The sequence below is a fragment of the Dreissena polymorpha genome, chromosome 3 (genome assembly GCF_020536995.1).
Source record: "Dreissena polymorpha isolate Duluth1 chromosome 3, UMN_Dpol_1.0, whole genome shotgun sequence".
NCBI classification, from domain to species: Eukaryota; Metazoa; Mollusca; class Bivalvia; order Myida; family Dreissenidae; genus Dreissena; species Dreissena polymorpha.
The window spans coordinates 58,743,779-58,770,538 of record NC_068357.1 but is presented as its reverse complement, the minus strand read 5'-3'; the positions used below and the strand labels follow the sequence as shown (position 1 = coordinate 58,770,538).

Below are 26,760 nucleotides of genomic sequence, written 5' to 3'. Positions count from 1 at the left end.
AATGTGTGCAGGGTTCTAAGAAACAAAACAAATAAGTATTGAAATATGGTGTGCAACCATGGCCAATTATTACTTGAAAACCTTGCAATAACATATCATTGTCAAAACTGACAGGTTCATCATTAATTTACTTTAACGTTTATGAACATATCCTAATATTTAAGAGAAAATAACAATCTTGTCTTCCAGTGAATAAAAACATTTTAAGAAACAGGCTAAATATTTAACAGTCTAAATAATTAGATGTTTTACACAAGATGATCCTGTCATGTTCACACTTCAACTTGAAAACAAGAGCTGTCTCCATAGGATGACATATGCCTCGGATAAACGCTTTGATAGAAATAATGAGCATTTTTCGAAACCTAAACGCATTTTTCCAAACCTAAACGCGGACCCTTCGTTCAAGGTCAAGGTCAAAGAGGTAAAAATTTGTGGGCCTATGGAAAGGCCTTGTTCATTTACACATGCATACCAAATATGAATGTTACATCTGAAGCGACATAGAAGTTATGAGCATTTTTCGAAACCTAAACGCAAAGTGTGACGGACGAACAGACAGACAGACGGACGGACGGACAGACAGACAGACAGACGGACAGACAGACAGATGGACAGTGCCATCACTATATGCCCTCCTTTGAGGGCATAAAAAGTTACATTAATGATTTTTTTTAAATTAATATAAGCAATTTTTTTTATCAAAAACAAGCTAGAGGAATGTAAAGTGAAACAAATTCCATCAAGTTATAACTAATCAAATCTTTAACGGAAGAAAAATAGTATAATAATTTATATTTCTCAATATTTTTGTTGTTGTTTAAAAAGTGTTATCATCTGGAATGTTTATTTTACGCATAGTTAAAAATTAGTGCTTGATGTTCAATGAAACTTAGCCGTGTGCCTCATATTAAACCAACATCATGTTAAAAAAAATTTGGCATCCCCCATTACAAGTACATCTTGGATTTTCACAATTTCACATTTACTAATTTATATAAAAATGGTTATTCATAGAAAAAGATGCAAACAGTCCATAGGCTCAGCCTCCTGTATGAATTGCTTAGAGTAATATCATTGTTGAAAATTGTAGAGCTTAGCTTTCATTTGAATGCTATTCAATATATAACCTTACACTTATATTGTTCTTAAGTCAACTGACTATCTACATTTGTATTACAAACCACTACCCTGTGACAATACAACAATAAAACACAAAGTGGAATTGCTTGTGGATATATAACTTTGTTTGACAAAATGCATATTCTCCAAATATTCATGGTTATAGTGATTTTTAGATGCATTATAAACTAGATTTTTGGTTCTAAGTAAACTTCTCTGGGGAAAAAAACACCTTTTTCAGATTCTTTGGTTTGTACATACAGGGACTGCCATATAAAAAATGTCAAAGATACTTCCTGAGTACAATTATTCATAATTCTGTCTAATATATCTTATTGTGTTTCCCAAAAGTATTTGATAGTATGGTCTGTTTGCTATATACCCAACAGTCTCAAACAGCTTATTTCAGCATGCAATCAATTTACTATGTGAATGTTGACTATGTAAATATTCATGCCAGAAATTGTCAGGTCCAAATCCGGGCATTCCATTGAAAATGTCGTGACATTAAACAAACAAGAGGGCCATGGGCCCTAAGGCGCTAACCTGAGACCCAAAGGAACTAAACTATTTTGGGAAGGTGGAGTTCAAAATAATAAAAGTACTTCATACAGACCGGCATACATACTTAACTTGCGCTTTATAGTTCGATTATTTAGTGTAAAATCTTCAAAAGAGGACGAGTGCTGAGCAGACAGGCGGTGGTACAGACTTAGTGTGCTCTATTATTAAAATACGTTTTCACTGTTTTTGCATTCAAAGTTATTTAGAACAATGATACTCTGATTTTCAAGTAATACTGCATTTCACATATCATACATGACGTCTGTATATAAAATTAATAAGAATAATGGTATTTCTGACATTCACATAATACTGTATTTCACATATCGTCCATGTAGGTCTACATGACTTTTGTACATCAATCTGTATTTATGATTTAAAATGAAATTTCATACTTCATTTAAGAGTTATTTTTTGTTAATTATTCACATTTGTAAGTGTTGTTTGTAAACAATTCCTCTGAGCTTCTACTCTTTATTAACAACCAATGCAAAACTAAAATGCATTTTAATTGTGAAATTTATTCTCAAATACAAGCTGCATTTAATATCATAAGTATCGTAAATAGTTGGTTTTAAGTACATTTTTCTCTATCTCTTTAATTCTTGAACAAAGTATATCTGTGATATGATATGTGTACATGTAGACACGATAGTTTTTTGTCAATAAATGTTCAACAGCAAAGTTGGAGAATATTTCAATCTATTTTTTATTGATCAATATAATTGAATTTTGACAACAGTTGTTGCCTGAGCTGTAAAGGATATTTTTACGTACATATCTTTACTTTTTCTTCTTGATATTCATAATATACACTGGGACTTTGTGATAGTTATAAGTTAAATAATAGCCATATTGAGTAAGTTCAACCAGGCATCACTGTTCTTAAAGCTAAGAAATATGAAATATCATGCCCATTAAATTTATATATACATTTCTTGGAAATATATAAGTACATAATTTTGCTATTTCAAGAGCTTGCTTCGATGTTGTAATCTGTTCTTTTAATGCAGTCAGCATGCTGATTTTTATACGAGAATAAATGCCAGACAGATGTATTTATGTGTTTATCTCAATATTGATACCACTGTATAGCAATTGCTGTTCCATGCTGTTCACTGCAAAGGGCTGTAAACAAGGGGTTAGGCATCAAGCAACTGTCAGAGATAATAAGGTACCTGCTGTGGCTTATGGTTATTTCATTGGTCTGCTGTCATTAAATTACATGCAACAAAATGTGTGAAAAGTTGCCAGCACAGGAATTTGGGGCCTGACTCTAAACCGTTATATACAGTTGTTTCTCCCCTAAGTAATTTTCTGTGAAATCAATATTTCTACTTACAATTTTGAGATTATTTAATAAAGGGTTTTCAGATGGCAAAAATATGTTTGTTGCACTTCATCCCCAACCAATCATAAACATAATAATCCTCTTCAGAAAGGAACAAAAAATAAATATATAAAAAATTGGCAATTTAACTGTATATCTTATCGGAAGAATTAATATTCACATGACTGCATGGAGATCATGAATATCATAATATGCATAAATTTCATTCAACATGTAAATCTGTAATTTGATAGTAGAGTGTAAACAAGGTTACACTATAAAGCCAGTTAAAGCCATGTTTTTAAACAGACCGCAACCATAATTTAAAGGAACTCTGCCTAGATATCATAACAAGATATCCATAAAACCAATGTTTTGACCAAGTTTCATGATGATTGGACAATAAAATGTGACTTCAAGAGTGTTCACAAACTTTTTTTACTAAACAAATATAAGGAAAAAGAATCTCCCCCCCTGGCGGCCATGTTTTTTTACCGATCTGAACCATTTTTGAACTCAACCGTCGTATCAAGGAAACAAATGTTCTGACCAAGTTTCATAAAGCTTGGGCAAAAAATGTGTCTTATAGACTGTTCACATGTTTTCACTATATACATATAGAGAACACTGCCCCACCCCCTGGCGGCCATGTTTTTCAAATATTCACGACATTGGACCAATAATGTGACTTCTAGAGTGTTCACATGATTTCACTATATACATATTGAGAAAACTGCACGGCCCCCTGGCGGCCATGTTTTTTCACCAATCTGGACCATTTTCAAACTCATCTGAGATATCAATGAAACCAATGTTTTGACCAAGTTTCATGATGATTGGGCAAAAATTGTGACTTCTAGAGTGTTCACAAGGTTTCTCTATAGCCATATAAGGAATACTGCTTTGCCCCCTGGCAGCCATGTTTTTCAACGGACCGGAACAATTTTTGAACTCAACCAACACATCATTTAGACAAACATTTTGACAAAGTTACATGAAGATTGGGCATCAAATGTGACTTCAACAGTGTTCACACTGTTTTTCTTTTGTTTGACCTAGTGACCTAGTTTTTGACCCAGCATGACCCAGTTTCAAACTCAGTTGAGGTATCATTGGGACAAATGTTCTGACCAAGTTTCATGAAGATCGGACAAGAAATGTGGCCTCTAAAGTGTTCACAAGGCAAAATGATGACGACGGACGCACGACGGACGCACGGAGGATGACGGACAAAAGGCGATCCCAAAAGCTCACAATGAGCACGTTGTGCTAAGGTGAGCTAAAAAGCGGGACACCTAAAACGATCAATCATGACACCTTTACTGTAGTCAGTAATCATTATAATATTTATAAAACCTCATTATTTCTGGCAAAAATTGATGATGAATGTGTTTAAGAATTTCATGAACACGTTCTCCATTTTACGTAAGTAAACACACATGTGCTCTATGTTGATGAATCCATAACCTGAAATGTGGGGCTTGCCTCTATTTTACATCCATTTGGGACAGAGGCATGCGTATTCGTTCAAAGGGATGTTCGCACAACTAGCACTGTTTTTATTCAACCAACCATCAATTAACTCTAAATTTAGATTGATGCAATATACACAAATTACTTTCTGAAAATCAGTCAAAAACAAAAGTAAATTTATGTAAAACATCAATGTGACTTGGTCAGCCCTCAATTTGTTTGATATACCAAATTGGTGTTTTGACAGGTTTTTTAGCCTTAGGTGGTATAATACACAGAATACTATGTAATAGTATCTTAAGACTTGATTTGAGCCATGAAATACAAAAGCAGTCTGCTTTCAAGTCACTACGATGCATCTATCGCCAGCAATTAGCGACCCCTATCATAAAAACACCATGGTGTGAATGCCAAATAAAATCAATAATTTCGCGATAGATCGCTGATTTGGTGTCAAAAACCACACTGGATCACTAGACTAGTAGATATGGTTTGTAAATAGGCGGCAATAAAGGGATTAGCAATGGAAATTTAAGCCAGACGGACCTTGAATAGCGAATTTTATTGTGAACTTATAGAACGCATGTCGTTTTTTACGAATGTTGGGACCAATTGTGTCACATCCGGACACCCGGACAAACATCCAAAAAGCAGGACTTTCCTGCCAAGATCAGGACATCTGGCATGTATGTATGTAAATATATATTCAAAATAAGTGTAAAGCTGAAAATTATGGAGTTTGCTTAGTTGGCATTGTATTCATTCTTGTCATTCCTTATGTTTTGAGTTCAAACATATTGATTCAATCAGTATGGATGATCAAATAAATCCACAATCACTTAATAAACACCAGCCTTTAACATAGACAATTATCTTGCATCATCAGTTCCCCACCCTTCAAAAAATGCATTGAAGACTTGACCTTTTCACCAAAAATGTGCTTCTGCTAAGATCAATAAAGATGTCATGCAGTAAAATAGTTCACAAACGATTTAATGAATTGTCATGATATATTTTCAAGCACTAATACCAACACGTGTTTATGTCACCTGTCGCAATTTGCAAAACTGTCTCCAATGTTTAGAAAATGTTCTTGCTGCTGCCATATTTTTTGGACCCAGTATACAGTGCATGTGAGAATATGTACACAGTAAGATATGCAGGGTACCAAATTAAACCGGAAATACTGTCATGGAATGTAAACAATTAAAAACTAGTTAAAATGACGATTTTTAAGTTTTATTACAATATGTCACCGAAAATTTAAATTTAGACTTTCTAAATTACGTTTCAAATCAAACATGGACAATTATGAGAAGATCAGAGTCGTTGGAAGGGGTGCATATGGGTATGATTATTTGAAAATAATAAATTCTGTCAGTGTGTCCGGATAAATATTATATTTCGGATATTTTTCAATAGCAGACAGTGTGAATAAGTTAACATAGATGAACAATATGTTGTCACATTTTTTTTCTAAAATATTAAGCCCTTCTTATGGAGTAACAAAAAATGTTGATTCTGGTGATGCAAAGTGTATGCAATTTTAAGATAATAACACATTCAAAGTGTCTACAGTATTAAAGTTTATGTCAAGAGGCCTCAACAGTCAGATTTATTGTTTATCCGCGGTTCATAAGTTGCTGCTTAATAAGGTAACAGAATATTTTAAAATGACAATGTGCTTCTGCCATTACAGTTGTATGGTTTTCACAACAGGACCGTTCATTTATGTCTCCGCCTGAGCGACAAGAAACACGTGATCATCAAGCAGATCCCGGTGGAGCAGATGACCAAGGATGAGAGGCAAGCCGCGCTGAATGAAGTCATAGTGCTATCGATGTTGAGTCACCCAAATATCATCGAGTATTATGAGAATTTCTTAGAGGATAAGGCGCTGATGATTGTTATGGAATACGCTCAGGGTGTGTTCATTTCAAGTGAAGATGGCGTTTTAATTTGATACCAATAAATAATGTGATATATTTACCTCAGAAATCAGGAAATCCTGCCCCCCTAATTGTCATTTCAATAGTTTGTTGTATGTAAATAACACAAATGATAGAATAACATTGAAATAACTGTCTTGGTAATTTTTTGTTCAAAAAGTAAAATGCATATTTTTTTTAATTAAGAGCACAATATGACATAACTTAAATATCTTATTAAATTTATTCAAACATACTCACAAAGTGAAAGAAGGATAAATATTATTGATAGCATTTGTAAAGACTTTTATGTACGGCATTACCAAAATATTATATTAATTTTGTTTATTGATTTTAAGGTAAGTGCAAATAATAAAAATAAATTTTGTGTTTAGGTGGTACCCTTAATGACTATTTACAGTCCCAGAATGGTCGACTACTGGAGGAAGAGGTAAGTTACTTTATGAATTATTTTATTCAATAATGTAGTTGTTTACATCGGGCTGATAATTATATGGACATACTTATTTACAAATCTTTTTGTTTTTATGCCCCTGAATCGAATGATCGGGGGTATATTGTTTTGGCCTGTCGGTCTGTCATTCTGTCTGTCACCAAAACTTTAACATTGGTTAAAGTTTTGCGATAACTTTTGCAATATTGAAGATAGCAACTTGATACTTGGCATGCATGTGTATCTCATGGAGCTGCACATTTTGAGTGGTGAAAGGTCACGGTCAAAGTCATCCTTCAAGGTCAAAGGTTAAATATATGGCTTCAAAGCGGCGCAATAGGGGGCATTGTGTTTCCGACAAACACATCTCTTGTTTGCGTATATATTGAAGGGGCTTCAGTGTACCTCCTTAAAAAATACACTTTTTTATCAAAAGAGCATATTAACCATTGGTTAATGTCCCAGAGTCATCTGTGAATTTCTTGCTGTAAACTTAATACAAATATTCTGTACTAGAAATGAATATGATTCATTAGAAACTGTTTATCAAGTCAATCAGTTTTAATTTTTTTCTAATTTCAGGAAATTCTTTGCTTCTTTGCCCAGATGTTGTTATCTATACAGCATGTGCACTCAAAGCAAATCTTACACCGTGACCTAAAAACACAGAATATTCTACTGGACAAAACGAAGAAAGTCGTTAAAATTGGTGACTTTGGCATCTCCAAAGTCCTCAGCAGTAAAAGTAAAGCCTATACAGTAGGTCATAACCTTTAGTTCCCATATTATATGAGCCCCAATCTGGCAAAATGTGTCTAGCTGGTAAATGGATGTGCGTAAAGTGTTGTCCCAGATAAGCCTGTGCAGATCTGAGATGACACTTTACTCATATGCATTAAGTATGCTTTTTCCAGAGAGCTTCTCATATTAAAGTTTAAGAATTTATTTCAATCGAGAGAAGAGCGTGAAACAGTAGTATATCTATGTCTGGTAAATATATGTGTCTTGTTCTTAGAAAACTGGGCATAATGCATGTGCGTAAAGTGTCGTCCCAGATTAACCTGTACAGGCTAATCAGGGACGACACTTTTATGACATTTTTTGCTTAAATTATGTCTCTTCTTAGCAAAAATCCGATTTGGGCAGAAAGTGTCGTCCCTGATTAGCCTGTGCTGACTGCACAGGCTAATCTGGGACGACACTTTACACACATGCATTATGCCCAGTTTTTTCAGAACAAGACACATATCTACATCAGATGCAATAGTTTCACTCCCAATCCTGGAAATATTGACCATTTGTGTGCATGTTTGTAATTGTACGTTAGATAATTTTACTGGCCTGAAAACAATATTTTGAAAATATTCTATTTTGTTGATAAATATATATTATCAGGACTGCAAGTTAAGTAACCTAGTAAGTGAACATATCAATACATACTAATCCTCAATCTTAAAATGTGGTCTGAACTTTAAGAATGACCTATGAAAAACATTTTGATACAATCAACTGTGATTTATATATGAAATAGTTTTAAAAACTAAATGAAAGTAAGAGTACAAAGAAGTAAAGGTTTTGGTAAGATTGTTTTTGTTTGCAAATACAAATTGCATAGCTTATCTTTTAATTTAATAGTTCAACAATTTCTCACGGTTTGGCAATGGGTTTGATTTCATAAATTAAGGAACACCCGCAATAATAAGGTTTCATTCTTGATGGTGCTGCTTAAGTTTCACTTGGTGTGTAATATTTTAAATATGGTTAGACTAACTTACAGTCTCATATGCTCCAACTACCTGTATACAGATTGATGGAACAGTGTCAGACATTTGTTTGTTACAATGTAACGGTGTGTTTTGTTTACATTCTAGGTTGTGGGGACACCATGCTACATTTCTCCAGAGCTTTGCGAAGGAAAACCGTATCCTTACATGACATAAAAACAACTGATCCAATATCTCTAGTCCCTTGACTTCAGAATTTCTCTAACTTGATAATAATCGAAATATAAATTACATGTATTGACAAAAAATTACAATGCTTGTTACACATGAGTTATTATCTTGATCATGTTTTCATGGGATCTGGGCATTTTTATTCCCCCTTTCAAAGAAAAGGGGGTATATAGTTTTCGCACTGTCCGTCAGTCAGTCTGTCTGTCAGTCTGTCATGCTTTTCGTGTCCGCTCTGTAATTCAATTAGTTTTCATCCTATCTTTACGAAACTTGGTCAGAAGTTGTATCTAAACAATATCTAGGTCAAGTTCGAATATGGGTCATGCCTGGTCAAAAACTAGGTCAGGGGGTCCAAAAAACAAATCCAAGGGAAGTAATAAGCTTCAAATGGACATAATTATCTGACCTGCCAAATTATATATTTTTGTTAAATAAATCAAAGCGGCGCAGTAGGCGGCATTGTGTTTCTGATAAACACATCATGGTAAAAGGTCAAGGTCATCCTTCAAGGTCTAAGGTCAAAAATACAAATCCAAGGGAAGTAATAAGCTTTAAAGGGAGATGATTATTCAATATTGAACATAGAAACTTGATATTTGGCATGCATGTGTATCTCATGGAGCTGCACATTTTGAGTGGTGAATCTACAGTCACAGTAGTGGCTTTTAATTATTTGCTACCATTTGCTATTTGTTAGAGACAATTATATTCAATTATTTATATAATTATAAATCTCAGATTATATATTTCCTTCAAGAATTTAAATTCTTTTCACAGTTACTGTACTGATTTTTTATTTTGATTATTTATAACTCAAATGATTGATTTGTCAAAGGTTTTTTTTTAATGATATAATTATCATTTCTTTCCTGTACTAATTTGTGAATGGTTGGCTTCATTACATACCTGTGGACTTATGTCCATAGATACATGATGAACTTTGGCTATAATCTATTTGATAAACCACAGGCCTTGGTTGTCAGTGATGTCTGACTTGGTCATTTTTGACTGTCTACAGACCTCCCCCACCCCCCAGTTGGATTGGACAAAATCCAAAGGAAGTAATAAGCTTTAAATGGAGATGATTACTATACATGCCAAATGATAAATAGAAATTTTATTTCAAAGCGGCGCAGTAGAGGGCATTGTGTTTCTGACAAACACATCTCTTGTTTTACTAGTATTTAGTTATGGAAGTTTATTTATTAGGATGACTCCTATCGTGTTTGCATTATGGCTTACATGTATTTAAGTTTACACAGGTTATCAATGTGAATGTAAAATAAATTTGGTGCTCAGTAATAAAATTACCATTCTTAATAAACAATACTGTATATTGTAAATGAAGTAAAACTACGCAATCTCACTTTAAATAATATAATTCATACAGACAATTGTAGATTTAAATTATGTTTTAATTTTCTTAAACAGTAAAGTGAATGTATCAGTTATGTGAATGCACATTCTCACTTAAATCAACTTCTGTGTGTCTCTTCTATGCTTTGCACTAAAGGTGCATACACTCAAATTTTATTTGAGCTTTGATCTGGGAAAACAGGTCTTAATGCATGTGCGTTAAGTGTCATCTCAGATTAACTTGTGCAGGCAGCCCAGGCTAATCAGGGACAACATTGTCCTCCTAAACTAGATTTTCTTTACACATAAAATACCATTAACACACAAAGGTTCGTCCCTGAATAGCCTTTGCAGACTGCACAGGCTATTCAAGGACGATATTTTAAAGACATTTATTAAGCCTCATTATTCCGGACTCGGGAGCAAGAATCATTTTAATGAGATCAGTGCCGTCATGCCTTGAATCCAGAGATCCATTCCATGATTTGTTGTTCCTATCAAGCCTGCAGATATAACCAGAAGAGTGATATTTGGGCACTGGGCTGTGTCTTGTATGAGCTGGCCAGTCTGAAACGGGCATTTGAGGCCGCAGTGAGTATTCCAGACATACCATTTAAATTATTGGATAATCTTTAGGGTGTATTTACATTTCTGAAACAATAAAATACCTTGTAAATTAATCATTTGAAATCTGATGATTTTCTGAACATAAAAGCTGTGCATTCATGTTGACAGGCTTGGCATACCTTCAATCTGTTTTATAATAAAATCCAAAACTTGTGCATAAATATACACGGTGGGCGTGCATGTTAGTTTCATTTGGTACAAAAGTTTCTCACTGTATGATAACCAATCTATTTAGAATGTTATTTCTAAAAAACATCCAAGGGACATTTTTCACGAAAAATGATAACTACAATTTAGTTCGTGCAGATAAATATTTTGTTCTGAACAGTAATATACGAGCCTCACTCTTGGCAAACAAGGTTTAACGCATGTGCACTAAGTTGCGTCTTAGATTAGCCTGTGCAGTCCGCGTAGGCTAATCAAGGACAACACTTTCCATCTTGACTGAATTTTTTTTGAAAAGATATCTCATTTAAACAAAAAATATCATAAAAGCGGAATGCGTCGTCCCTGATTAGCCTCTGCAGACTGCACAGGTTAATCTGGGACAACATTTTATGCACATGCATCAAAGCAGGTTTTTTCAAAGGAAGAATAATATTTTCTAGAGTTTGCCAGCGTTATTTGTGAAGATCATGCAAGAAACAATTTACCTGATAAATGAGAACAAAAACACATACAAAATAGTACGTGAAGCTTAATATTTTGTCAGAACAGTTATTGTTTTTAACTATTCATTATAGAATTTGCCAGCGTTAATCCTGAAGATCATGCGCGGCACGTTCGCCCCGATATCGGAGCATTACAGCAACGAGCTGCGGTCCCTGATCCTTTCCATGCTTCACCTTGACCCTGGCAAGCGCCCTGACATCAACCAGATCATGGCCCAGCCAATCATCATCAACGCAATCATCAACATACACACTGACCTTGGGAAGATACCTTGTGCAAGGTAAACATACCCACCGACCAGGGGAAAATACCCTGTGCTAGATAAACATACACACCCACCAGGAGAAAAAAAAACAGTGTGCAAGGTACCATATCCATAACATACATACCGACCTCTGGAAAATACCTTTTGCGAGGTAACAAGCCTTATTTTGTAACTGCCCCGCCCACTGGTGGCCATGTTTTTCAACTGTTACATAACATCTACAAAACTGTTGCCTGATGAATGTCAAAACTATAACACGACGTACATAAGTACACTAGCATACAATAACTGGTCCATTGATTTCCGATCACATTGATTGGAGTAAACTCTAGAATCATTCAATTTTTAGCTCACCTGATTGCTTAGGTGAGCTTTTGTGATCAGTCTTTGTCCGTCTTATGTCCGTCTGTCCGTTGTCCACATTTGGTTTGTCAACACTCTAGAGGCCACATTTCTTGTCTGATCTTCATGAAACTTGGTCAGCAGATTTGTCCCAATGATATTTCGATCGAGTTCGAAACTGGGTATTGCTGGGTCAAAAACTAGGTCACAAATTCAAAAAAAAAATAGAAACCTTGTTAACACTGTTGATGTCACATTTTATGCCCAATCTTCATGTAACTTTGTCAATATGTTTGTCTTAATGATATGTTGGTTGAGTTCAAAAGTGGTTCTGGTCCGTTGAAAAACATGGCCGCCAATGGGCGGGGCAGTTTTCCTTATTTGACTATAGAAAAACCTTGTATACACTCTACAGGCAACATTTCTTGTCAGACCTTCAAGAAACTTGGTCAGAAGATTTGTCCCAATGATACCTCGATCAAGTTCGAAACTTGGTCGTGCTCGGTAAAAAACTAGGTCACTAGGTCAAACAAAGAAAAACCTTGTAAACACTGTAGAAGTCACATTTCATGCCCAATCTTCATGTTACTTTGTCAAAATGTTTGTCTTAATGATATGTTGGTTGAGTTCAAAAAGGTGAGCGAACTAGGGCCATCTTGGCCCTCTTGTTTAACCATAATATTTAGATCTGACAAGTCTTTTCTGGTTTACCAGGCAATTTATTTTAATTGCAGTGATTGCATAAAAAACTAGATTAGTTTGATTTTAATATCAACTGAATTCACCTAATACTTGCATATGGCATGTTTTTCTTATCAGGACATATCGGCCCATCACTCCTGCCTTGCCATCAACAGCCAGGAGCAGAGTACGGGGCAGTGCAGTCAGTGTCAGGGGTATGAAGGCGATGGTATGAGCCTTGTTCTGAGAAAACTGGGATTAATGCATGTGCGTAAAGTGTCATCCCAGATTTGACTATGCAGTCAACACAGGCTCATAAGGGAGGTCTTTTTACGCTTGTATGGAATTTTCTGTCTCTTCTTGGCAAAAATCCAGTTTAGATGGAAAATGTCTTATTAACTTGTTCAGACTGCACAGTCTAAACTGAGACAAAGCTTAATGCACATGCAATAACCCCAGTTTTCCTTGAACAAGCTCACATAATTTTAACATCTTGTATTTACTATTGAATGCTGCATTCGGATTGGATTGTCTAATTGATTCAAGGTGTAGAATTCAGCAAGGATATATTTTTAAACCAACATCTGTGAATATTAATGAACTGACTGAGAATCACAATGTAGAAGTAATATTAAGCTTATCCATATTCTAACAGTAAAGATATGGATAAGGGGCAGTAGTCACAAATAAATCTTAACAATAAGGATACTAGTTTTCCCATGATGCTATTTGAAAACCGCCCTAAGTAAATTTTTTCAAACTTCTGCTTTAATGGAGCTTTGTTTTGGGGTAACGGGACTTTATGCATGTGCATACATGTCACCCCAGATTAGAGAGGACGCTTTCTGCTTTTATGGAATTTTTCTTTAAAGGAGGTCTCTTCTATACAAAATTCAAATCTAGGCGGAAAAGGATGTCCCTGATCTGGGACGAAACTTTACTTAAATGCATCAAGTCCTATTGTCCTTAAGCGAGGCTCAAATTTATTCAGGGAAGTATTCACAAATAAATCTTAACAATTAGAATTCAAGTTTGCCTATGATTCTTTTATGAAAACCGCCCTAGCAAAAAAAATCAAACTGCAGCCTTAATGTACATGTACGTCAGGTATTTATTCTATCTATAGAGTCCATGCCGGCCAAACCCCAGTCCCTGAGTAGCGTGTATTGCTGGGGTGGGGGTATCAACTCGGCAATCAAGCTTCCCTTGCCAACCAATGACACTCAGGTCATTGAGGTGTCTGCTGGCCGGACTCAGAAAGCGGCGGTCACAAAAAATGGGAGACTCTTCAACTGGGAGGTAAACGTTGTTATTGGTAACACAGTGAAGAATGTTGTGCACAGGATTTACATGGGTTACAAATACAAATGACATGTTGTAAAGTATTTGTCATACAGACTTGTGCCCTCAAATCAGTTGTCAATATGGAAGGTTCATGTGACACAAGTTCAGAACAGTAAAAAAAAATCTTTTTTTTCTTGGGATTAAATCTAGAACCTTATAAGATATTTCCGCGTGTAGAAAGTTAGCAAAATGGAAATGAAGAATAATTAAATACCACAAATGTGTTATTATTGATTCATTTTCTCTGATAGTATGGTTTCTAGCAGGGTTGTTTTACAACTGTTTATACTTGCTATCAAACTAATAAATATGTTTTAATATAAAACCAGTGTCACAGTAAATTTCTACCTCAATTATGGGCACAATTTGGGCTGAAAGAAATTGCAGAAAATTCATTGTTTTTCGCAAAATTCCTAAGTAATTCTACGTTGCTATTTAACCACTTGTCATACAGTCTTTAAATGTCCTCACAGTCCCAAGGCGTAGGGGCTGACTCCCTAATCCCTGGAGCCTTGGATACAGGCTCACCGGGATACTTCCCGCGGTTTCTTGAAGGCCAGTCTGCGGTTGCGATCCAACATGTGGCGTGTGGAGACCTGTTTGTGGCGTGTCTCACTGATCGCGGGATCCTCATGACGTATGGGAGTGGGGCACACGGGTGCCTTGGGCATGGAAGCCTCAATGATGTCACACAGGTAGGTATAGTATTTCCAATGTCATTTTGATGTTTCGAGTCCGAATTTAGTTAAAACAACGTTCATTTTAATTTTTTCATAAGGCAGTTGTGTGTTTATCATATAAAACTATTTGTAAAATTATGGTCAGATGTTTTTAAGGCTCTATTAAATATCACGTAATTTACTTCCTAGTATGTTTGGCAGTTTAACTAAGTGTAATGTACTTTGCATTGAAGGCAAAGATCGTTGAAGCGTTGCTAGGTTACGAGGTGGTGCAGGTGTCGTGTGGGGCATCACATGTCCTGGCAGTGACCAATGAGAATCAAGTGTTTGCATGGGGGCGAGGGGATAATGGTAACAATTGTTGCTTCTTGTTTTCTTCTTTTTTAAATAAACCAAACAGTTTATATAATCCACAGATAATAATTAAATAAATATTAAAGTTAAAGATGTTAATTTTTACTGAGCAGAGTTCACTGAACAGATTTGTTCAACTTCCATGTCATCTAATGTTATTTTAGGGAAACAAATGCAAGTAACTGTTTGAATTACGACAACATATTTGAAAACAGTAATCTGTGTGCTCAAATTATGTAAACATAATTTTAATTTGCAAGTGTAGTCAAGCAGAACGGCTGGCTCAATTTTTAGTTTCGGGGCAAGGTAAACATTTGCACAGCACAACTGGGGTTTAAATGTGTTGTAATGGGCCAATTAATTAAATTAGAAGGAGTTCATAGGATGGCAGGCGAGCTTTTCCATTTCCTGATATTGGGGTATGCAGATTTGATCATCAATGAAGTGTACTTCATATTTAAATGTATGTTTCGCAACACAATTATGTATTTTAAGATAATTTTAAAATTGTTTGATATTAACTGTTGATTAAAAGATTCACCATACGTTTACAATTGAGATGAATTCAGAAATACCCCAGAGTCATGCTGCCTGTTCAAAATATTGCTTAAGTAAAACTTTATATGGCAGTGATTATCCCCACGCTTTTTGAAAAAAAGGTGGGGATATTGTGGTTATCTCCGCTGTCCGTCCGTCCGTCCGTCTGTCTGTCTGTCTGTCCGTCCGTCCTGGCCACTATCTCCTCCTACACTAAAAGCACTAGAACCTTGAAACTTACACACATGGTAGCTATGAGCATATGTGCGACCCTGCACTATTTGGAATTTTGATCTGACCCCTGGGTCAAAAGTTATAGCGGTTGGGGTGGGGCCGCGTCAGAAATTATCACTCATTTTTTTAGGTTATTTTACATTTACTTCTTTATTTCTACACCGATTCACTTCAAATTGATACTGGACCTCTCTTATGACAATACGGTCAATCTCAACCATGCATGGCCCCATTCCCAACCCTGGGGCGCCCCGCCCACATAGGCCACACCCACCAAAAATTTCCATTTACTATAATTTTTTCATTTCTACACGGATTCACTTCAAATTGATACTGAACTTTTGTTATGACATTAGGGTCAATCTCAACTATGCATGGCCCCAATCCTAACCCTGGGGCGCCCGCCCACATAGGCCACACCCACCAAAAAATTCCATTTACTATAATTTTTTCATTTCTACACGGATTCACTTCAAATTGATACTGAACTTCTCTTATGACATTAGGGTCAATCTCAACTATGCATGGCCCCATAACCAACCCTGGGGCCCCGCCCACATAGACCACACCCACCCAAAATTGCCTTTACTATAATTTCTTCATTTCTACACCGATTCACTTCAAATTGATATTGAACTTCTCTTATGACAATACAGTCAATCTCAACTATGCATGGCCCCATTACCAACCCTGGGGCGCCCCGCCCACATAGACCACACCCACCCAAAATTGCCTTTTACTATAATTTCTTCATTTTTACACCGATTCACTTCAAATTGATACTGAACCTCTCTTATGACAATACGGTCAATCTCAACTATGCATGGCCCCATTACCAACCCTTGGGCCCCGCCCACATAGACCACACCCGCCCAAAATTGCCTTTTACTATAATTTCTTCATTTCTACACCGATTCACTTCAAATTGATACTGAACTTCTCTTATGACAATACGGTCAATCTCAACTATGCATGGCACAATTACCAACCCTGGGGCGCCCTGCCCACATATGTCACACCCACCCAAAATTGCCTTTTACTATAACTTCTTCATTTCTACACCAATTCACTTTTAATTGATGATGAACTTCTCTTATGACAATACGGTCAATCTCAGCTATGCATGGCCCCATTACCAACCCTGGGGCACATCTAGGTCAAACATTCGGCGTGGGGATACGCGTCGGCCTCTGCCGCGCCATTTCTAGTTTGAATTAGTATCATGCATGATTGCATTCTTAGACACTAGCATATATTAAGTCAAGATAGATAGTGCAGGCGGATGCTGTGAAAATATATCAATTACACTGATAAAATGCTTCTCATTTATTTGTTAAAGCCCCATAAACACTAAAAATAAACAAATATTTTGTAAAATATTTCGTAAAATAAAGTGAGCCCATAATGATTAAAAATCTGTGTTTCTGATAGCAATTGCCAGAATTTCAACTCTTGATGTGGTCTGGCAAAATAGATTAAACAAAATACAAAATGCTCGTTTTTTTGTTGGACAATATATACCATTTTAATTTCCTGCAATGGTATCAGAACATTTTGCTGCATTCAATGTGTAAATGTTTTCTTTTATTCATACAGTTGGCATATATTTTAAAAAATCAGGTGGCTGTCAAGAAATTCTTTAAAATGTATACACATCTTACACACAGAAACTATGGGATTAAACATATCCAAATAAATATGAATTCACTTAATTTAGTTAATATTCCCCTCAACCATTTTTTTCCCATAAATTGATGAATTTAAAATACTAGCAACTTTTCCCAAGTGTGACCAATTGCACGACTCTTTGCGTTTAACACCTGCCTCTCTACCTCAAAGTCAAGGTTATTTTAAGAGGTCAAATGCCAAATTTGTACATAAAACAACTTGAGTAGATTGTTACTTCTTTCATTTATAATGCATTTTCAAATATCTTGCCAATAATGACCACAATAATGAGACAGCATATCGTGTGTAACATCCATCTCCCTACCTCAGGTCAAAGTCATACTTAGAGGTCCAAAGTCAAATTTGACCGTAGAAAAGCTTTTTTTTACAAAAGTGGAGTTTACTGACAAAATTGGAATGTGGGGGCATCTGTGTCTGGTTGACACATGTCTTGTTTTATTATCATTAATTTTTAAGGCCATTCTCCCTCTACCATTTAATAACGTAAGACAGTTTGTGAAAGAACTGGCAACAGTATCAGCACTTAATACTGGTTTATAACTAAGCATGCCTAGGAAACTGGCCACAAACTGACACAACAATCATTAAACACAAGACAAAATAAAAAACAAACATTAACACCATAAACTTATGTTACAACAGGCCGGCTTGGACTGGGTAACGCGGATTCACACACCACGCCTCAGGCTGTGAGTTTTCCTGAGGGGTCCAGTCCATGTTTTGTGAACTGTGGAGTAGACTGCTCCATGATTATCACCCTTGACAACAAGCTCTTCTGCTCTGGAAGCAACAGGTGAGTTAGGAATATAAGTCTATGAGCCACAATATGGGAAAATAGTGTCTAATGAATGTGAGTAAAGTGCAGCTCGCAAATTCGACTTGCAGTTCCGCCTATACAAGAGTTTCCTAAAGAGGAGACCTCCTTTAGCTGAAAAATGCCATAAAAACATAGTGTCCTCCCTTATCTGGGATGAATCATAGTGTCCTCCCTTATCTGGGATGAAGCATAGTGTCCTCCCTTATCTGGGATGACAGAGCATAGTGTCCTCCCTTATCTGGGATGAAGCATAGTGTCCTCCCTTATCTGGGATGAAGCATAGTGTCCTCCCTTATCTGGGATGAAGCAGAGTGTCCTCCCTTATCTGGGATGAAGCAGAGTGTCCTCCCTTATCTGGGATGAAGCAGAGTGTCCTCCCTTATCTGGGATGAAGCAGAGTGTCCTCCCTTATCTGGGATGAAGCAGAGTGTCCTCCCTTATCTGGGATGAAGCAGAGTGTCCTCCCTTATCTGGGATGAAGCATACTGTCCTCCCTTATCTGGGATGACATTTTAGGCACATGCAGTTTTCACAGAAAGCTTCTGATATACTTACTGGTGTGAATTTTCGTGCCCTTCTTACTTTAATAGATTATTATAAACCATATTTTAAGACCATAGATTGTGAGTTTAATCTTAACTTAGTAAGTATGGGCTGGTCACCGGGAAAAAAACCCATTAAAGTATATCAATAATTAAGCCTATTTATTAAGTATACAGATGAAATAACTTCAAATATGCTCATATTAGTGACTGAGTCCCCCTGTCTGTTGTCATTTAAGTTGTTGAAGGTGATAATTTCTTCCCTCAAATGTTCAGGACTTAAACTCTTGTTTGACATCACAATTTCTGAAGAAGAAAAAGATACTCCATACTCAGATAGCCTGCATGGTAATCATCGCAGTAATCATTTAAGTGTGTTTATTAGCTTTCTTTCTTCATTTCAGAAGCCTCCTCTGTGTTCTGAAAATGTATGTTTCTAGGGAAAGAAATTGACTAAATGTTTTTGGTTGTTGTTTTTTACTGTTACAGGTACAACAAATGTTGTTTGGATGAAAACACAAGGGAGGGAGTCACTACCAAATCAGTGGAGGAAGTGAGGACTTTCACTAGAGTAACTTCCCCTCCGATAGGAAATTCCCTTGTAAAAACAGTTGCCACTGGGACGTCTCATTCTGCAATTGTAACAGGTGAGTGATTATCAGAATGTGTATGCCATAACACAGAATATTTGAGCCTTGCTATGGAAAAACGAGGCTTAATGCAAGTCTCGTACCAGACAGATTAGCCTATGCTAGTCTGCACAGGCTAATCAGGGACGACACTTTCCACATAAAATGGATTTTTGCAAAGAGACTTTCTTTGAAGGAAAAATACTATAAAAAAGGGAGTGTCGTCCCTAACAAGGCTAATCTGGGATAACACTTAATGCACATTCATTAAACCCGGTTTTTCCAGAGTTAAAATATATGGAGATAATCATGCTAATTTCAAACTTAAGAGGTATGAAATGAAAGTTATTGCATATTTTTTTAATTGCAAAAAGTAAAATGTATCACTGAAAGATATGTTTTCAATGGACTTTCTATCAACAGAATTTGCCTTGTCTTAAGCCACAATCCACATGTACGGTAATTAAATTCAATACCTCTTCTTGAATTTTTTGTATTAAATAGCATTTTCTGTGTTTAAAACTGTTTCTCGTTTTAGAGGGACAATTTATATTGTCTTTCAATGTTAGCAATCACCTGTTATTAACGGCGTTTATATTATACTGGTACATGCTAATTCACTCCCAGCACTTTTTTTCAGCGAGTACAGTATGAACAATTTTAAAATTTTTTTTTTTTGGTTTAATTCATGTCAGTTGTTTGTGAACTTCGATCAGAAAGATGTCATATGGAACTACCAGTGCAAGTTAAAAATAATAATATTGAAAAATCATTTTTCTTTGTAGACATACATTTTTGTTGATTTCTTGGGTTGACAAATCCATGAATTTAACACAAATACATCAGAAAAGGACAGATACAAATTCCTCTTTTTTCAAAATCAGAAATCCATGACTTGACAAGTCTGTTAAAAAGTTATTTAAAAAAAAAGAACAGGACATTTTTATGTTTACAAATATAAATGATTTTACAGTAATAACCGTGTTTCTGGAATGCTGATTTTCAGTTGATGGTGAGCTATACACATGCGGTGCAAACCAGTTTGGGCAGCTTGGATATCAAACGGACTTCAACAGCAAACAAGCAGGCCTGGTATCCACTGTGAAAGACCGCAAAATCACCATGGTAGCGTGTGGGGATACCTTTACAGTGGCCGTTAGTCAAGGTATGCTTGTACTTTGTGATGTGTTCCCCAAAAGGGGGCGCATTAAGAATTCTAACTATGATTTTGTTGTGATTTTTGGGGTGAGGAACACATTCTTTAACAATTTTACCCTTCAATATCTGCTCTCCTTCCTGTACTTTGTGAAAATTCTCTGAAACTGAAAATTCGAATTTGATTAAACTTTATATGCACCATTCCCCACCATTCCTGTAGGGTAGACATGGAGTTTTTTAACATTGATTAAAAGCAGTCCAGTTTTATTGCTGTTCAAGTTCTCTGTAAATAATAACCCATTTCAAGAACATGTTACACGCCTTTCTTACTAAGGGGTTATTGTCATATTGACCAGTTGTTATGGTCCTTTGATCTTTCATGGAGTTATTGCTCCATTTTCTTGTTTCCATGGTAACAATTAACTCATCAATTTTCAACGCACATTACAGGCAAGCATCTATAAGTAAGTTTCCATAATATTCTAGTTGAATGTTTTTGAAGATAAATCAGGCCAACAACTTAAGTTTAAGGCTTCAAGTTGTGGAGCCTACTCTAGCCAATGGCTAAAGGTCAAGACCACAAGACAAATGGCAGATTATCCATCTGTTCTACCCTGAATATTTTAGTTTTTTGCTGTGCATGGATATTTATTAATATTTTTTATGTAATTGTCCTTCAGATGCTGAAGTGTTTTCATTTGGTAAAAGTGCGCGAGGTCGGCTGGGCCGGTCTGATTCAGACACAATGACTCCTAAACCAGTCAGCATACCCAGCGATGAAGTGTTCACTGTCGTCTCCATATCCTGCAGCCACGGAACAACATTACTCGCCACTAAACGTAAGTCTTACTTTTCCCTTTCTTTTGTACAGTAAACCACTTAATATGTTAAATGTTAACTGAGCATGAAAAAAAATGTCTTGAGCTTATGTCTTTTTAGCTCACCTGAGCACAACGTGCTCATGGTGAGCTTTTGTGATCACTTTTTGTCCATCGTCTGTTGTGCAGCGTCAACATTTGCCTTGTTAACTCTCTAGAGGCCACATTTATTGTCTAATCTTCATGAAATTCGGTCAGAAGATTGGTTTCAATAATATCTTGGATGAGTTCGAAAATGGTTACGTTTGCTTGAAAACCATGGCTGCCAAGGGGCGGGGCACTTTTCCTTATATGGCTATAGTTAAATCTTGTTAACACTCTAGAGGCCGCAGTTATTGTCTGATCTTCATAAAAATTGGTCAGAAGATTCATCCCAATAATATCTTGGACGAGTTTGAAAATGATGCTGTTTGGTTGAAAAACATGGCCGCCAGGGGGCGGGGCATTTTTCCTTATATGGCTATAGTAAAACCTTGTTAACACTCTAGAGGCCACATTTATTTTCCGATCTTTATGAAACTTGCTTAGAAGATTTGTCCCACTGATATCTTGGATGAGTTCAAAAATGGTAACCTTTGCTTGAAAAACATGGCTGCCAAGGGGCGGGGCATTTTTCCTTATATGGCTACAGTAAAATCTTGTTATCACTCTAGAGGCCACATTTACTGTCCAATCTTCATGAAACATGGTCAGAAGATTCATCCCAATAATATCTTGGACCAGTTCGAAAATGATGCCGGTTGGTTGAAAAACATGGCCGCCAGGGGGCAGGGCATTTTTCCTTTTATGGCTATAGTAAAACCTTGTTCACACTCTAGAGGCCACATTTATTGTCAAATCTTGATGAAATATGGTCAGAAGATTTGTCTTAATGATATCTAGGATGAGTTCAAAAATGGTTACGTTTGCTTGAAAAACATGGCCGCCAAGGGGCGGGGCATTTTTCCTTATATGGCTATATAAGGCTATCGTAAAATCTTGTTAACACTCTAGAGGCCACATTTATAATCCGATCTTAATGAAACTCTGTCAGAATATTCATCCAAATAATATCATAGATGAGTTCAAAAATGATGCCTGTTGGCTGAAAAACATGGCCGCCACGGGGGCGGGACTATTTTCCATATATGGCTTTAGTAAAACCTTGTTAAAACTCTAGAGGTCACATTTATTTTCCGATAATCATGAAACTTGGTCAGAAGATTTGTCCCAATAATATCTTGGATGAGTTCGAAAATGGTTTTGATTGCTTTAAAAACATGGCCACCAGGGACGGCGAATTTTTATGTCCCCCACTATAGTAGTGGGGGACATATTGTTTTTGCCCTGTCTGTTGGTCTGTCTGTTTGCGCCAACTTTAACATTTTGCAATAACTTTTGCTATATTGAAGATAGCAACTTCATATTTGGCATGCATGTGTATCTCATGAAGCTGCACATTGTGAGTGGTGAAAGGTCAAAGTCAAGGTCATCATTCAAGGTCAGAGGTCAAATATATGTGGCCAAAATCGCTCATTTTATGAATACTTTTGCAATATTGAAGATAGCAACTTGATATTTGGCATGCATATGTATCTCATGGAGCTGCACATTTTGAATGGTGAAAGGTCAAGGTCAAGGTCATCCTTCAAGGTCAGAGGTCAAATATATGTGGCCCAAATCGCTTATTTTATAAATACTTTTGCAATATTGAAGATAGCAACTTGATATTTGGCATGCATGTGCATCTCATGGAGCTGCACATTTTGAGTGGTGAAAGGTCAAGGTCAAGGTCATCCTTCAAGGTCAGAGGTCAAATATATGTGGCCCAAATCTCTTATTTTATGAATACTTTTGCAATATTGAAGATAGCAACTTGATATTTGGCATGCATGTGTATCTCATGGAGCTGCACATTTTGAGTGGTGAAAGGTCAAGGTCATCATTCACAAGGTCAAGGTCATTCTACAAGGTCAAACATCATATAGGGGGACATTGTGTTTCACAAACACGTCTTGTTCCTTATATGGCTATATATGGCTATAGTAAAACCTTGTTAACACTCTAGAGGCCACATTTATTGTCCAATCTTCATGAAATTTGGTCAGAAGATTGGTCTCAATGATATCTTGGATGAGTATGAAAATAATTATGTTTGCTTGAAAAAAATGGCTTCCAAGGGGCGGGGCATTTTTCCTTATATGGCTATCGTAAAATCTTGTTAACACTCTAGAGGCCACATTTACTGTCCGATCTTCAGGAAACTTGTTCAGAAGATTCATCCCAAAAATATCTGTGACGAGTTCAAAAATGATGCCGGTTGGTTGAAAAACATGGCTGTCAGGGGGGGAGGCATTTTTCCATATAAGGCTATAGTAAAACCTTGTTAACACTCTAGAGGCCACATTTATTTTCCGATCTTCGTGAAACTTGGTCAAAAGATTTGTCCCAATAATATCTTGTTATCTCAGGTGAGTGACTTTGGGCCTTTCAGGACCTCTTGTTTCAAGTTTGCAACAGTGATTGGTCAATTCAAATTTAAGTTATTGATCCGAAACCACCTGTTGCTGTTTTTGAATTTTAAGTTACAGTTTTGGCTCCTGGCATTAAAAGCCTGATAAAAAATAAGTAATGTTTACACCCATATGTGGGAACCTGCTGGCTTTTGTTTTAAACCTCATCATCATCATGTGTGTGATTTTTACTATTGTAGTCATCATCACCATAATCATTATCATTACCTGTCACAATGATCTTGATCATCATTTACTGATAATTGAATTCATGTTGTTGTTATTATAAATAGTAATAACAATAATTATTATTTTTACTACTATTAATATCATTATTGCAATTTTCAGCTACTCAGAGTGTGACAGACTGATTGAAGCTGTCATTAGAAACCAAGAGCAAGCATTATTTGATTCTGAAGCCAGATACACCGCACAAACTGCGCGGCCAAGTTGTGAAAAAACTTGATTTAGTGCAAGTGCATAAAGCGTCATACCATAAAAGCCTGTGCAGTTTGCACAGTCTAATAAGGGTGATACTTTCCGCTTTAATGTAATGACCATCCGGTATGGTCTGAAAGTGTTGTCCCTGATTAGCCTGTGATAAAACATGCTAATCTGGAACGGAATTTTATGCACATGCATTAAGCCTTTTTTTCCCAGAGCAAGACTAAATTACCAGTAAATGATTTTTACATAAAGTAATACGAAGTATTGTAGTCTTTCATTGTCAGTGATCTAAAGTAATACGAAGTATTGTAGTCTCTCATTGTCAGTGATCTAAAGTAATACAAAGTATTGTAGTCTTTCATTGTCAGTGATCTAAAGTAATATGAAGTATTGTAGTCTTTCGTTGTCAGTGATCTAAAGTAATATGAAGTATTGTAGTCTTTCATTGTCAGTGATCTAAAGTAATACGAAGTATTGTAGTATTTCATTGTCAGTGATCTAAAGTAATATGAAGTATTGTAGTCTTTCATTGTCAGTGATCTAAAGTAATACAAAGTATTGTAGTCTTTCATTGTCAGTGATCTAAAGTAATACGAAGTATTGTAGTCTTTCATTGTCAGTGATCTAAAGTAAAACGAAGTATTGTAGTCTTTCATTGTCAGTGATCTAAAGTAATAGAAGTATTGTAGTCTTTCATTGTCAGTGATCTAAAGTACTACAAAGAATTGTAGTCTTTCATTGTCAGTGATCTTAAGTAATACGAAGTATTGTAGTCTTTCATTGTCAGTGATCTAAAGTAATACGAAGTATTGTAGTCTTTCATTGTCAGTGATCTAAAGTAATACGAAGTATTGTAGTCTTTCATTGTCAGTGATCTAAAGTAATACGAAATATTGTAGTCTTTCATTGTCAGTGATCTAAAGTAACACGAAGTATTGTAGTCTTTCATTGTCAGTGATCTTCATGTGTCAGTCCGTCCTTCTTTGACAATCATATATGTTAAGTGTAAGGTTGTTATGTATTTAATCCGTTATGAGGTGAAATAAACTAAAGATCTGACTTGTCTATGCCACATGTGTTGTGTTCTCTACATTGTTTGAGTTTAACTTGTGTACATTTTATTATTGAATTTTAAATGTCCTTTTGATAACTTTTAACTTAAATTGATGTAACAAAATGTTCTCACCATAAACAAAATCATATAGATAAATTAAAATTGTACAAACATTCATGCAAGTGCCCTGTTTGTTTTGCTTTACAATCCCAGTTTTAGCTTACCTAAGCACAACCTGCTCATGGTGAGCTATTGTGATCAATTTGTATGTATCGTGCGTCATCCGTCGTCAACATTAACTTATATTGAACAAGAAATATCTTTAAAAAAGATATACGGCGTAAATAGTTTAATGAATGAGATCAAGGATAGCGAATGTCTTTTTCTGTGCAGTTCTTAGCTGCATCACACGCAGTACGGGATGTTACGGGGAGTTTTCGCGGCTTATTTTACATTATAACATATTGCTGGTCATAAACCTATAGATACAAAACAGAAAACCAAAAGAAGAATGGAAGTGAAATTTAAACATATGAGTCAACCGGCCACACGAGAAGTATCCGTATTTATAGGCGCGTTCTTCGAACAAACCTGTTTTAGTGGTTTGTCGGGCATTGCTATTTGATTCGATTATTAACAGTATCAATTATCATCGTGCTAATGCTTAAAGTGATATTATGGGCATTTTGCACTGTTGAATTGAGCTGAAAAGAATTAACAGGTCAAAATAGTTAGTTAAAATGTGGTTACTGATTAATTATCTGCAACTCACCTTGCTACCAGTTGTTTATAAAAATATATTTTATATTCGATATTCTTACGTGACCCACCCAGTCCTGTAAGCTGAAATGATCCGTAAAACAATTTCGTGTCTTTGTGTCGTATGAACAAGTCTGCACTAAAACTAAATTTAGGTTCAACTCGTAAACGCATGATCAGTTGTCAAACGAAAGTACGGTTGATATTCAAATGCATTATTTTTCTCTTTCTGGTATATTGTTTTAGTATGATGATGCTGCATTAATTAATATAAGTGTATATGAAGTAGAAACATCAAAAATAATCAACGGTTGCGATAGACACCTATAAACTGTTACATGCTCATAATATCACTTTAGTACATTAAGCAATATGGA

At 35.9% G+C, this 26,760-nt stretch overlaps 2 protein-coding genes across 2 annotated transcripts in view; one reads left to right on the top strand and one right to left on the bottom strand.

Moving 5' to 3' along the window:
- Positions 1-5,686, bottom strand: part of LOC127874337 (lipoamide acyltransferase component of branched-chain alpha-keto acid dehydrogenase complex, mitochondrial-like) — a 29,802-nt gene extending 24,116 nt beyond the window's left edge. The window contains exon 1 of the mRNA XM_052418587.1: positions 5,539-5,686. Coding sequence (XP_052274547.1) covers positions 5,539-5,622 — 84 coding nt within the window. The 5' untranslated portion in view covers positions 5,623-5,686. The remainder of the gene's footprint in view (positions 1-5,538) is intronic.
- Positions 5,663-25,799, top strand: LOC127874336 (serine/threonine-protein kinase Nek8-like). The gene is made up of 16 exons (XM_052418586.1): positions 5,663-5,837; positions 6,209-6,414; positions 6,813-6,868; positions 7,454-7,630; positions 8,743-8,792; positions 10,692-10,773; positions 11,553-11,761; positions 12,908-12,984; positions 13,896-14,068; positions 14,587-14,808; positions 15,027-15,144; positions 18,250-18,400; positions 19,456-19,613; positions 20,602-20,760; positions 21,434-21,592; positions 24,472-25,799. Exons 1-16 carry the CDS (start codon positions 5,791-5,793, stop codon positions 24,492-24,494), a joined length of 2,067 nt encoding a protein of 688 aa, XP_052274546.1. The 5' UTR covers positions 5,663-5,790; the 3' UTR covers positions 24,495-25,799.
- Positions 25,800-26,760: the final 961 nt, after the last annotated feature.

Excerpts from the sequence above, each read along its gene's own strand:
- LOC127874336 (XM_052418586.1), top strand. The coding sequence starts at position 5,791 with ATGGACAATTATGAGAAGATCAGAGTCGTTGGAAGGGGTGCATATGG. Across the intron at positions 10,774-11,552 it reads AACGGGCATTTGAGGCCGCA|AATTTGCCAGCGTTAATCCT; the intron begins GTGAGTATTCCA and ends TATTCATTATAG. Across the intron at positions 20,761-21,433 it reads TACAGTGGCCGTTAGTCAAG|ATGCTGAAGTGTTTTCATTT; the intron begins GTATGCTTGTAC and ends ATTGTCCTTCAG.